At 44.0% G+C, this 14,529-nt stretch overlaps 1 protein-coding gene across 1 annotated transcript; it reads left to right on the plus strand.

Moving 5' to 3' along the window:
• The first annotated feature begins 238 nt into the window (after positions 1 to 238).
• On the plus strand, positions 239 to 13,823 carry LOC115197670 (cAMP-dependent protein kinase type II-beta regulatory subunit). Its single transcript, XM_029759417.1, has 11 exons — positions 239 to 737; positions 4,161 to 4,196; positions 9,125 to 9,177; positions 9,424 to 9,507; positions 9,966 to 10,072; positions 10,809 to 10,962; positions 12,300 to 12,401; positions 12,639 to 12,713; positions 12,890 to 12,958; positions 13,100 to 13,229; positions 13,520 to 13,823. The coding sequence occupies exons 1-11, from the start codon at positions 476 to 478 to the stop codon at positions 13,654 to 13,656; spliced, it is 1,209 nt and encodes a 402-aa protein (XP_029615277.1). The 5' UTR covers positions 239 to 475; the 3' UTR covers positions 13,657 to 13,823.
• Positions 13,824 to 14,529: the final 706 nt, after the last annotated feature.

The raw sequence follows: 14,529 nt of genomic DNA on the forward strand, positions 1-14,529 counted from the left end.
ATTCCTTTTATTTATATATATATATATGTATGTATGTATAAATAAACAAATCTTACACATTTTTGCTATGTCCATGTCTGAGTAGGCTATTATGTTTGGTTACATTAAATGAGTCAACGCTCACAACATGCCACACTGCAGGTTTTTGCCATCCTATGCATTGCTTGCAGCTCGCGTCTTCATACGCAATCCCTGGGTGGGTGGTTGCCATGGTTTCCCGGGTCACATGCGTGGGTTTCCTGTGGCCGGAAAGAGCAGCAGAAGATGCCATTCAACATACTGAAAGGACTCTCTACCATTACACGTGGATTATAAAACATTCACCGGGCAATTAAGCGTTTCCCCCAGTTTCATTTTTTTTCCTCTCTCCAGTCTCTTGTATTTAGAATTGAATAGAATTATTTCGTTATTTCGGGAAGCACATTAGGTATAACGTTATATTTTATTCGTATTTCTCATAGATTTGACATCAGGAATGAGTATAGAAATTCCTGAAGGATTGACGGAGCTGTTGCAGAGGTTTACCGTGGAAGTGTTGCGGAATCAGCCGGGAGATTTGCTCGAGTTCGCGTTGCAGTATTTCACCCAACTGAAGGACAGTGAGACCACCGGGACCGCTTTCGGAAATGACCAGAATTCGGCCACTCGACCCAGTGGGAAAGCGGTCAATTTCATCGACGAAGCCATGCAGATCGATTCTGAAAATGAAGAGGAGAGTGACGAAGAGGAATTCATTGGTAAAGAATAATAACCATGTGTATATTTAATTCGGCAGCCAATGGAATAATGGAATGGAATCCTACAATTGCAATATGTTTGCCTCCTAGAGAGAATATAGCCGGTGTGTGTGTGTGTGATTAGCATTGGAATTGCTTGCCACATTGTAACAACACCATGGCATGTATTTTGTCTGGGCTGGTATTGCCCGTATATGGTCATGCCATGGTGGCTGATTGATGTGCATACTAATAATACTATAGCTGTGTAGCCTTTGATCTCTGACCGACAGCGTATCCTGATTTCATTTGACATCATTAGGGCTTTACAGTGCATGTAGGCCGAGTTACTACAGAGGGAACAAGAGTTTATACAGTCGTCATGATAAAAATCGCATAAGCCTTTACATTTCATATGCAACAGTATGTTATTGGCATTGTACAGCTCTGTAGGTCTGAAAGTAAAGCAGTTGGGGGGGAAAAGTGTTTGTGACAGCTTAGCATTCCATTAGTGGTTGTGGAGCCTGACTGAAGAGGAAGTCTGGATGCCTGCTAATAGGAGGATAGGCCACCCAGGACTGCAACTTGCCTGGCTACCCAAACTCCTTCCTCTGGCCAAACGCCACGTCACGCCCACGGACGTTAGTTTCTTCTCCCCAACGAGGGGGTGCGATTAATCTCGCCTGGTCGCCCGTGTTGGTGTGTTTTGCAGCGGCTGAAAGTTGATTGCATTCGATTTGGAACCAGGTTGCCTCCCGGGCGTGAACCAGGTTGCCTCCCGGGCGTGAACCAGGTTGCCTCCCGGGCGTGAGCCAGGTGGTGTCCCGGGCGTGAGCCAGGTGGTGTCCCGCTCTGTCCGTGTCAAAACAAAAGTGAAGTAATTATGTGTAGTGTAGTAATGAGTAGGATTCTTTGTTTTCACATGCAAAAGTGATTGCTTTTGATAAAAACGCATTATCTGCCTTCTCAATGAAAAGTATATAGTTTGAAATTTCTAACATTTATTTTATGGAAAATATATGTATTTTTCTGGACAATGCCCCATGCTGCCTTGTTGACAACATGGCAGAGTGGTGTCGGTGTAGCTCGGACCAGATCAATCGAACCCCCTCATTGATTGGGGATCTGAGTATCTCCCTGAAGATTCCTAGAATGGAAATCCATTCTAGACCGTCTGATTGGTCTCAGAAACCTATGGGTTGGGCCAGAGCCAGAAAAGAACACACATGGGTAAAGTGATGTTTTGAAGATTCACCATTGGCTTTGATAATCTGATTGGTTAGAGATGATCCAATCGCTGATTACTTTGTTTTGTACAACACCCCCTAATTTTGACGTCACTACGAACGACTTCAGTGATGGCAGTCTCAGGCTGAAGTGCATAGCAGTGGAACAATTCTGTTCCTAGGCCTACATTCTCTGTTTATACATTTTATGTAACACATGTATATAGAATAGAATGGAACAAGCCCCATGCACGATTAATGCTTGCCTATAGAATAGAACAAGCCCCATGCACGATTACTGCTTGCCTATAGAATAGAACAAGCCCCATGCACGATTACTGCTTGCCTATAGAATAGAACAAGCCCCATGCACGATTACTGCTTGCCTATAGAATAGAACAAGCCCCATGCACGATTAATGCTTGCCTATAGAATAGAACAAGCCCCATGCACGATTACTGCTTGCCTATAGAATAGAATAGAACAAGCCCCATGCACGATTACTGCTTGCCTATAGAATAGAATAGAATGGAACAAGCCCCATGCACGATTACTGCTTGCAGATGGAATAGACTAGAATAGACTAGAAGAGAGAAGATAAGACCTTGGCTGATGCAGAAATGCTACATGCAGCCAATGCCACATTACTCCCATGAGCCCTTGGCCCTGACACAGTATCACCACAATGTTCTGTTCCAGTTTGTTATAATAGTGTGACAAAAACACATGTCAGGGTTCCCCACTTGGTGGCCCACGGATGGTTTTATTAGCCCCCCACCCCAAGTTTTCTGAGCAAAAAAAAAAAAGATATTTTTGTTTTATTGCTGGACATAAAAGACTGTGAAAACACCAGCGAATCAGCTCCAAGTGGTTTTAATTTTGGAAATCTTTGGTCCCAAGTATTCCCATGCATAATAGAGAAATATATGTGATATCGTATACAAATGTAAGCAAAGTTTGAAATGATTATGTTTTAGTCAAATATTATATCTGTTTGGGCTTCTTGCGGTCAATTTGCAGTCTATAAATTATTTGTAATTATGTTCCGGCCCCCTGACCATCCGCTTAAAAAAAAATCGGCTTGTGGCTGAATCTATTTGATTATCTCTGACATACAGTATGCGATGCCTTTGTAGATTTATGTTGGTGCGACATGCATATGGTACTGTGGGAAGTTGTGCCTCCTGGGTTTCCGTAGTCAGTGAATCTAAAGTAAACAGTCTGAGCTCATCGCAGACAGTTCCATCTCGCTTCAACCCATCACGTGTCTGCGTCTGATTATTATTTTATAAACAATTAGTAATGTAGCTATGGTACAAACCCTGAGAGATGGTTGTTTCAGGACAGGTGCAGTCATGTGCATTCAATCTTCCTGTTACTGGCAAGCCTTGACTGCACTTTTCATGGCCCGTGAGAGGACCTATAATTCCCCCTTACACAACACAACCAACCCAGGCCCCCAGCTCATCATAATTATATTTAGACGAGAGAGAGAGGGGAAGAGAGAGAGAGGCTGGCTAACTAGGCAATCATGGATGAGATGAGACCTCTTACCTAATGTATTTTTCATGTGGAGATATTGTTCTAGTGCAAAGTGTTTTAAATTGCTTTGGTTCATTGATGCTTTAAATTCATTCTCAATTAAATTTTGTTCAGAGAAGCAAAATGCAATTCAAAGGACTCAGCAGCTGTTCCCTGTTAGGAGTTTTAGGTCAGCAAAGGGTGCGTGCATACCTGGTTTTATGTAGAGCCAAAGATATAGTAGAGAGAGTTTGGACAGTTTGAAGTATTATGATGCATTTACATAACACCACCTATTCTATGGCAGCCATGTTAGCTCTGCATGGGCAATATTGACCAATAGCAGTTATGGTTTACCTGGTTTGATGACGTTATCAAAGAGAGAGGATATGCATCAGGTCACATCTGTGATTAACATTTTGTTATAACAATCCACAGTAGATCAAATGTCCTTTTCACCCATTATTCAATTGCCAGCTTTGATACATTTCTCAGAACATGTCCTCTGTATGGTATCACTGCATTATTGGAAGTCCTCTTTCTTTCTTTGGCCTTAACGGAATGTAATCCTATATGAATCCGATATGAATCTGATTTGAATCCCTGACGAATCCGATATGAATCTGATTTGAATCCTATATGAATCCTAAATGAATCCTATATGATCAGCTAACATTTTGCTTTCCTCTTATTTCAGCTCCAGTGATGAGTCGATTCATTAGAAGAGCATCAGGTGAGTGTGTTACATCTGTTGTTATGTCAGGTGTGCAGTGGTGGGAAAAGTACCCAATTGTCGTACTTGTGTAAAAGTAAAGATACCTTTAATAGAAAATGACTTAAGTGAAAGTCACCCAGTAAAATACTACTTGAGTAAAAGTCTAAAAGTATATGGTTTTAAATATACACTGCTCAAAAAAATAAAGAGAACACTAAAATAACATCCTAGATCTGAATGAAAGAAATAATCTTATTAAATACTTTTTTCTTTACATAGTTGAATGTGCTGACAACAAAATCACACAAAAATAATCAATGGAAATCCAATTTATCAACCCATGGAGGTCTGGATTTGGAGTCACACTCAAAATTAAAGTGGAAAACCACACTACAGGCTGATCCAACTTTGATGTAATGTCCTTAAAACAAGTCAAAATGAGGCTCAGTAGTGTGTGTGGCCTCCACGTGCCTGTATGACCTCCCTACAACGCCTGGGCATGCTCCTGATGAGGTGGCGGATGGTCTCCTGAGGGATCTCCTCCCAGACCTGGACTAAAGCATCCGCCAACTCCTGGACAGTCTGTGGTGCAACGTGGCGTTGGTGGATGGAGCGAGACATGATGTCCCAGATGTGCTCAATTGGATTCAGGTCTGGGGAACGGGCGGGCCAGTCCATAGCATCAATGCCTTCCTCTTGCAGGAACTGCTGACACACTCCAGCCACATGAGGTCTAGCATTGTCTTGCATTAGGAGGAACCCAGGGCCAACCGCACCAGCATATGGTCTCACAAGGGGTCTGAGGATCTCATCTCGGTACCTAATGGCAGTCAGGCTACCTCTGGCGAGCACATGGAGGGCTGTGCGGCCCCCCAAAGAAATGCCACCCCACACCATGACTGACCCACCGCCAAACCGGTCATGCTGGAGGATGTTGCAGGCAGCAGAACGTTCTCCACGGCGTCTCCAGACTCTGTTACGTCTGTCACATGTGCTCAGTGTGAACCTGCTTTCATCTGTGAAGAGCACAGGGCGCCAGTGGCGAATTTGCCAATCTTGGTGTTCTCTGGCAAATGCCAAACGTCCTGAACGGTGTTGGGCTGTAAGCACAACCCCCACCTGTGGACTTCGGGCCCTCATACCACCCTCATGGAGTCTGTTTCTGACCGTTTGAGCAGACACATGCACATTTGTGGCCTGCTGGAGGTCATTTTGCAGGGCTCTGTCAGTGCTCCTCCTGCTCCTCCTTGCACAAAGGCGGAGGTAGCGGTCCTGCTGCTGGGTTGTTGCCCTCCTACGGCCTCCTCCACGTCTCCTGATGTACTGGCCTGTCTCCTGGTAGCGCCTCCATGCTCTTGACACTACGCTGACAGACACAGCAAACCTTCTTGCCACAGCTCGCATTGATGTGCCATCCTGGATGAGCTGCACTACCTGAGCCACTTGTGTGGGTTGTTGACTCCGTCTCATGCTACCACTAGAATGAAAGCACCGCCAGCATTCAAAAGTGACCAAAACATCAGCCAGGAAGCATAGGAACTGAGAAGTGGTCTGTGGTCCCCACCTGCAGAACCACTCCTTTATTGGGGGTGTCTTGCTAATTGCCTATAATTTCCACCTGTTGTCTATTCCATTTGCTCAACAGCATGTGAAATTTATTGTCAATCAGTGTTGCTTCCTAAGTGGACAGTTTGATTTCACAGAAGTGTGATTGACTTGGAGTTACATTGTGTTGTTTAAGTGTTCCCTTTATTTTTTTGAGCAGTGTACTTAAGTATCAAAAATAAATGTAATTGCTAAAATATACTTAAGCACATTTTTTGTCCATTGATATAACATCAAATTGATCAGAAATACAGTGTAGACATTGTTAATGTTGTAAATGACTATTGTAGCTGGAAACTGCAGATTTTTAATGGAATATCTACATAGGCGTACAGAGGCCCATTATCAGCAACCATCACTCCTGTGTTCCAATGGCACGTTGTATTAGCTAATCCAAGTTTATCATTTTAAAAGGCTAATTGATCATTAGAAAACCCTTTTGCAATTATGTTAGCACAGCTGAAAATTGTTGTTCTGATTAAAGAAGCAATAAAACTGGCCTTCTTTAGACTAGTTGAGTATCTGGAGCATCAGCATTTGTGGGTTCGATTACAGGCTCAAAATGGCCAGAAACAAATAACTTTTTTCTGAAACTCGTCAGTCTATTCTTGTTCTGAGAAATGAAGGCCATTCCATGTGAGAAATTGTGCTTTTCTTTCAAAAACAAGGACATTTCTAAGTGACCCCAAACTTTTGAACGGTAGTGTACATTATTTTCTTTGGGAATGTAGTGAAGTAAAAGTAAAAGTTGTCAAACATATAAATAGTAAAGTACAGATACCCAACAAAAACTACTTAAGTAGTACTTTAAAGTATTTTTACTGAAGTACTTTACACCACTGCAGGTGTATTACTACTGGGCTGGAACAAAAGCCTTTTGCTGTAGTAGGTTTAGCTTCTCAACCGTGAGATCCCCATTCCCAGAGAGCCTGAAGTCAGCAGCCCATTGTCTGTTTATAGAACAACATGTCACCATTTCAATAATTCACATGCTTTTACCAGGAATCTTCAATCTTCTACAGTACAGCACTAACTCTGTCTGGCCTGTTCGTTCAGTCAGCAGTCTACCTATAAAACAAACCGTTAAATCTCTTATCAAGGATACCTTCTGAAGTTACACTGACAGTCAGGCTACAATTTTTTTTTTTTATGTAACTGATATGGAAAATGTTGAGGCATTAAAACACAGAGGTCATTCATCATAACTGTTTATCCACTGTGTTTCATTTGGCCTCTGCTTACAGTAGAGACAACGGTGGGTAATTCATCTCTATCTTCCATTAGTGAAGAACAGGAAGGAAATACATCAGTGAATGATGTAGGGTGACATGAGTTCTATCCTAGTCTCCTGTGTGGGAGCTTGAAGGCAGGCAGGCAGGCAGGCAGGCAGGCAGGCAGGCAGGCAGGCAGGCAGGCAGGCAGGCAGGCAGGCAGGCAGGCAGGCAGGCAGGCAGGCAGGCAGGCAGGCAGGCAGGCAGGCAGGCAGGCAGGCAGGCAGGCAGGCAGGCAGGCAGGCAGGCAGGCAGGCAGGCAGGCAGGCAGGCAGGCAGGCAGGCAGGCAGGCAGGCAGGCAGGCAGGCAGGCAGGCAGGCAGGCAGGCAGGCAGGCAGGCAGGCAGGCAGGCAGGCAGGCAGGCAGGCAGGCAGGCAGGCAGGCAGGCAGGCAGGCAGGCAGGCAGGCAGGCAGGCAGGCAGGCAGGCAGGCAGGCAGGCAGGCAGGCAGGCAGGCAGGCAGGCAGGCAGGCAGGCAGGCAGGCAGGCAGGCAGGCAGGCAGGCAGGCAGGCAGGCAGGCAGGCAGGCAGGCAGGCAGGCAGGCAGGCAGGCAGGCAGGCAGGCAGGCAGGCAGGCAGGCAGGCAGGCAGGCAGGCAGGCAGGCAGGCAGGCAGGCAGGCAGGCAGGCAGGCAGGCAGGCAGGCAGGCAGGCAGGCAGGCAGGCAGGCAGGCAGGCAGGCAGGCAGGCAGGCAGGCAGGCAGGCAGGCAGGCAGGCAGGCAGGCAGGCAGGCAGGCAGGCAGGCAGGCAGGCAGGCAGGCAGGCAGGCAGGCAGGCAGGCAGGCAGGCAGGCAGGCAGGCAGGCAGGCAGGCAGGCAGGCAGGCAGGCAGGCAGGCAGGCAGGCAGGCAGGCAGGCAGGCAGGCAGGCAGGCAGGCAGGCAGGCAGGCAGGCAGGCAGGCAGGCAGGCAGGCAGGCAGGCAGGCAGGCAGGCAGGCAGGCAGGCAGGCAGGCAGGCAGGCAGGCAGGCAGGCAGGCAGGCAGGCAGGCAGGCAGGCAGGCAGGCAGGCAGGCAGGCAGGCAATCTGCATGGTTGGTAACAGGATGGTTGGCTAGAGGCATGCAGGAGCTTATGGGCTAGGCTGGTCAACCATACTGACTGCTGCGCTCACTGGCCTCGCTGATGGGCTGGTCAACCATACTGACTGCTGCGCTCACTGGCCTCGCTGATGGGCTGGTCAACCATACTGCCTGCTGCGCTCACTGGCCTCGCTGATGGCCTGGTCAACCATACTGACTGCTGCGCTCACTGGCCTCGCTGATGGCCTGGTCAACCATACTGACTGCTGCGCTCACTGGCCTCGCTGATAGGCTGGTCAACCATACTGACTCATGCCAGTGTAAGAGGTCTTCAGGGGAGGTTGGGGTCAAGATACCTGTTTTGTTTTTGTGTGGTACGGTCAGTGCTGTCCACACACTGCAAAAAAGGTCTTCAGACTCTATATAAAAAAAAAAGCATATTTATTTTACATAATGAAAAATTATAGTGTGATTCCTTTTGAATGGATAAGTATAATTAAGGTCTAGTTGCCAAATACAATATAGGTTATGTGTAAACAATAGATATGCGCTTTGTCATTCACAAGTAGAAGTACTGAGCTCTGGTTCAGTTGGGTATAAACTCTTTCTGATCTGTTTTAAAGAGCGAGGCTTAAATATGTCTACTGAATCTCTCTGTGATGTCATGGAGCATTGAGCAAGTTTACAGGAAGTAGATCATATCTACATGTTTATACAAAATCCACATTGATGAAACCTTTTTTTAGCCCGCCACACTATAAACAATGGTGTGGTGTTAATTATATCACAAAGACTCTTCATCTCAGCAGAATTACACAGTTGCTTATATGACTGGGATAAGTGGGATCATGGTAGAAATCCTGTTAATAAACTCCCAGAATCTCACTCTCACCCCATATAGTCTTGGATCTTTAACATGGACTATCTTAGATTGTTTTGTTTACCATTTGTATGGCTTCAGAATGTCATTTAACAGAACATTTCTGCTTAATGTATTGTATTTTAAGTGAATGTCTTGCAGTAACTTTCATTCATCTCTTCTATCACACAGTTTGTGCCGAGGCGTTCAACCCTGATGAAGACGAGGAAGACAAAGAACAGAGGGTAAGATGGCCCAGACAGACAGAGGAGTGACTGTACCACTTCAAAATAGTATTACTGTACAACTGAAAACAAAGTATTACAGAGGAACTATAGGATACAGGATCTTGATAACGCTTGATATTGTACTTGATTAGTATTGGAGGTAGTGCACGGGGTATGCATGAGTTATGGTGGCATCATGTTAATGACGTTTCCTCTGTAAATGTCTCACTGTGAATAACATGAGTGGCGTGTGTGTTTTCCCAGGTCACCCATCCTAAAACAGACGAACAGAGGCAGAGACTACAGGAGGCTTGCAGAGACATCCTGCTGTTCAAAAACCTGGACCCGGTAAACTGAAGAAATATTCCCTCATTTTAGGCTGAGTGGGCCTCTCTGCCCCTCCACCCACTGGCTGATGGGATTCAATGGACTGACGTACTCTGTACACACACACATACATACACACACACACATACACACACACAAACAAAAAACTGTACACAGAAAAAAGAACAGACCGTAGCCCGGGGCCTGTAACTTTGTCATGGCCCAATGCACTGTGGGATTTTTTAGCTAGTTATTTTGAAATACTGTAACAGCATGTAGAGAGGAATCAAGTTCAAGTTTTCATTTATCCTACATACTGTACTGTGATGATGCTGTGGCATATGTAATGGGTAATGTGGCCTTACTATTACAAATACAATGTTGGTTTTCTAATTTAATATACTTCTAGTGTAATATAATCCACAGGTCTTTTGTTTCAGTTTGAATTGTTATTTATTGTTTGTTTTCTCATATCACAGGAACAGTTTTCCCAAGTACTGGATGCCATGTTTGAGAAGTTCCTTGATGTAGGAGAACACATCATAGATGAAGATGACGATGGCGACAACTTCTACGTCATTGAAAGGTAATCCCTGACATTCTGTAGTAGCAACCTCGTCAAGAGGTTTGGATCTCCTGGCTCAACGGTTAAAGGGGATACTTTGGGATGTTAGCAATGATGCCCTTTATCTACTTCAGATGAACTTTGTTATGCCTCTGTGTTCAGTAGGAAGGAAGATAGAGGTAGTTTAGCATGCTAGCAGATAGTCATAGACTTCTAGTTATTGTGCTAACGCTAGTTAGCGTTGGCTTGCGAAACTACTAACTTCCTTGATACTGGACTGACATTGGACTGACAGCCGGCCGGGGTTACTTCCCAAATTTGCTACATTACATCACAGTATATTTGGCAATAGTTTCATTTCAGTTAATCATTTCAGCTAGGGTAAACACTATGATGTAAAAGTCCTAGTTGCACTACACTTCCCCAAACCATTTTGTGCTCAGTGTGTAAATGTATATTTTAAACTGTAGAGCTTTGTGTTTTATGTTGTAAATGGTTTGAAACCTTGTGCACTGCTATTTTGGCCAGGTCTCTCTTGTAAAAGGGATTGTTCATCTCAATGAGACTAACCTGGTCAAAACAAGGTCCAATAAAGATCACAGTATTTGTCTTGAAAGGACTGTTATATGATCCAATTGGCTCTCTCCCTCTTCCCTCTTCCCTCTTCCATCTCTCTCTCTCTCTCTCTCTCTCTCTCTCTCTCTCTCTCTCTCTCTCTCTCTCTCTCTCTCTCTCTCTCTCTCTCACACACACACAGAGGGACCTTTGACATCTATATGAGGGTTGATGGTGTAGAGAAGACCGTGGGGGCCTATGATAACAAGGGGAGCTTTGGGGAGCTGGCCCTGATGTACAACACCCCCAGGGCTGCTACCATCATCTCCACCTCGCCCGGAGCCCTCTGGTGCCTGGTGAGTGAATGCTCTTCTGTTCCCTAAACTGTTTCTCATAGTACATGCAGTGCCAGACAGTACTGAACCGTGCATATTCTATTATGGGGTAGCAGGTGTCTGACAGTTGTCAGGGGAAACTGGCATTGTGAGGAATGGCTCAGTTGTCAGGGGAAACTGGCATTGTGAGGAATGGCTCAGTTGTCAGGGGAAACTGGCATTGTGAGGAATGGCTCAGTTGTCGGGGGAAGCTGGCATTGTGAGGAATGGCTCAGTTGTCAGGGGAAACTGGCGTTGTGAGGAATGGCTCAGTTGTCAATGTGTCAGGGATCATGTTCACTTATATGGACTCACTCTATTGTAAGTTGCTTATAGGTACATTATGCTCCGATGGGTACATTGCCAGAATTCTGCCTCTATGTATTTAGCTGTGGAGAAACAGCTGAGAAAGCTTAGTGAGGTAAAAGAACCGTTTTGTACAATCTGAATCTGTACTCTCTGAGCTGGAAGCATTGGACTGTACATTAGCAGCACATGTGTCCTTTCCCAGGTGTTTAACCCCAGATGCTCACAGACCATAATATAATGACATGATATAATAATACTTCTGCTGCTTTTTGTGGAAAATCTTGACATGTGTTTAATGATAAAGCTCCCTCTGCTGGACAATATTATGTTGGACACAGGGACAAAATGTTTATAGAAACTCTAGGAGTGGTAATGGAGTACTGTACTAGTAAACAAAACAATCACAAATTGTGGACTGTGTGTGTCTTGAATATACACTGAGACACAAAACATGAAAACAGACTGACCAGGTGAATCCAGGTGAAAGCTGTTGTCCCTTATTGATGTCACTTGTTAAATCCACTTCAATCAGTGTCGATGAAAAGGAGGAGACAGGTTAAAGAAGGAGTTTTAAGTCTTGAGACAGTTGAGTCATGTATTGTGTATGTGTGTCATTCAGAGGTTGAGTGGGAAAAACAAAAGTTTTAAGTGCCTTTGAACAGCGTATTGTGAGTAGGTGTCAGGCGCATCACTTTGTGTCAAGAACTGCAACGTTGCTGGGTTTTTCACACTCAACAGTTTCCCGTGTGTATCAAGAATGGTCCACCACCCAAAGGACATCCAGCCAACTTGACACAACTGTGGGAAGCACTGGAGTCAACGTGGGCCAGCATCCCTGTGGAACGCTTTCCATACCTTGTAGAGTCCATGCTCCTCATGCAACTCAATATTAGGAAGGTGTTCCTAATGTTTGGTAAACTCAGTGTATCTTTCACCATATCCAGACATCGACATGACTTGTTGTTTTCATCCTACCATTAGAAATGATTGATCTACTCTGTTGTCTGCAGGATCGTCTGACATTCAGGAGGATCATAGTGAAGAACAACGCGTTGAAGAGGAGACTGTACGAGGAGTTCATTGAATCACTTCCACTGTTAACATCATTAGAGGTACAGGATAGATATCTCTTCCTGTTTGTTATGTATCACCTGGTCCCAGACCTGTTTGTGCTGTTTAGCCAACTCCTATGGTTGTTTAGCATGACAATGACCGTAGGAGTTGTCAAGACGGCAGGTCTGAGACTTTGCTACTTTCTTTCTCTCTACCAGTAGAATTGAAAAGTAAAACCAACTGATCCATTTAAACCAATTTGAAACCAATCTCAAACCCACTTTTTTTCCCCACAGCTTTCAGAGAGAATGAAGGTGGTGGATGTGTTGTCTTCTAGAGCCTTCTGCGATGGAGAACAGATTATCTCTCAGGTATTTATACATCTCAGTCTTACGTTGTAAATGATCCCACCGTTTGTATGCATCATGTGTGTTATGTTCGTATTAAATGTTCCCAATCTCATAACAAAGAATGACTTATTTCAGTCATTCTTTGTTATGTATTTGTTATTCTCCATTTGAACATAATCCTGTATCTTCTGTTACAGGGGGACCTAGCAGATTGTTTTTATATAGTTGAATCTGGTCAAGTTAGAATCACCATGAAGAGAACCAGGGTAAGTTTGCGTTGTTCTGTGATGATTTAAAAAAAAAAAAAAGTAGTTCATGTATGCACCATCAAAATAAATTATATTTACTTTGGACAGATTTGTGGGATTTAATGTTGTTTATGTTGCTTTCTTATGTTTTCTCTGTAGACGAAAAAGGACCAAGAGGATGTGGATATAGCTACATGCTCCAGGGGGCAGTACTTTGGAGAACTGGCCCTCGTCACCAACAAACCCAGAGCTGCTTCAGCTTATGCTGTGGGAAGTGTCAAGTGTTTAGGTACTGTCTTTACTACACCGTATGTTCTGGTTGACTTCCTGTTTCAGTCCATGACATAACTGTATGTCTTAGTGAAAGCACCAGCTTTTGAGAGAAGCATTTATGTGAAAGCCAACAAAAGCCTTCTCTGCCATTCACTTGTTGTGACATGGTAACACTTTACATTACAGCATGGAATAGAGGGTGTATTTACACGATAATAAAGTGGAGTGTTGACACCTCTCCTCTTGTGTTCACCAGTTATGGTTTCCCATCCTGTGTCTTGACACGTCTCCTCTTGCTTTTACCAGTTATGGACGTGCAGGCGTTTGAGAGGTTGCTGGGCCCCTGCATGGACATCATGAAGAGAAACATTGCAAATTACGAAGAGCAGCTGGTTACTCTGTTTGAATGTAGCACCACTGACATTGAGGAGATAAACCCATGAAAACCAGAAGGGGAAAAAGACAGTGAGATGCACTATGACGATGACGATGTGATAAATTGGTTGGTGGGAAGTGGAAAAAGTCTTGTCACTTTATGTGTAACTTTTCCATATCTACCTTTGTAAAGTATTGTTTTCTTTCCGAAATAGGAAGCACAGTATGTTAGACAGGTAAGAAGAAACATACAGGATCGATTCCAGATAACATACAATGGTTTTTGAAGGATCGTTGACTTTGGAGTAATATTTTTATTGAAGCAAAGATATCTGTGTTATTCCAAAACGTAAATGTTCATAAGTTCTGTCCTCACAACTTTCCTTTTTGGATTTTTTTTTTTTTTTACAAATGTACATTTTATTGAATTTATCAAAGACATTTTAAGTCACTTGTTTGTATATTATTGATCACTATTATGTTATGTAAAATATAAATTGGCCTTTTCAGATTCTCTGATAATGTCATATTTCTTCAACAATCTTGTACCAAAGGTCATTACATCCTTTCTAGATTCTGAGTGTGTAAACAAATCACGATCATCCATACCTTGCACATTAAAGTGTTCATAATTTCATATTCTCATGTTGACAGAGGTTGGTTCATACTGTACATTGTAGGCTATAGGGGATACCCAGGGGAACTATGTCCTTTCTGGCTTCAACAACAATGTTGAACAGTTATACCAACAAATAGTGCCATAAAATTCAAGGGATGAATTGAACAATGTGATTTTCTATCGTTGCACTCTGGTATGGCTGACGTGGTGTTTACAGAGTTAAGAATCTTATTACTGACATACAGCACCAGTCAAAAGGTTGAACTCACCTACTCATTCCAGGGTTTTTCTTTCTTTTTTTTTTTTTACTATTTTCTACATA

This window comes from Salmo trutta, chromosome 7 (assembly GCF_901001165.1).
Source record: "Salmo trutta chromosome 7, fSalTru1.1, whole genome shotgun sequence".
Classification (NCBI taxonomy): domain Eukaryota; kingdom Metazoa; phylum Chordata; class Actinopteri; order Salmoniformes; family Salmonidae; genus Salmo; species Salmo trutta.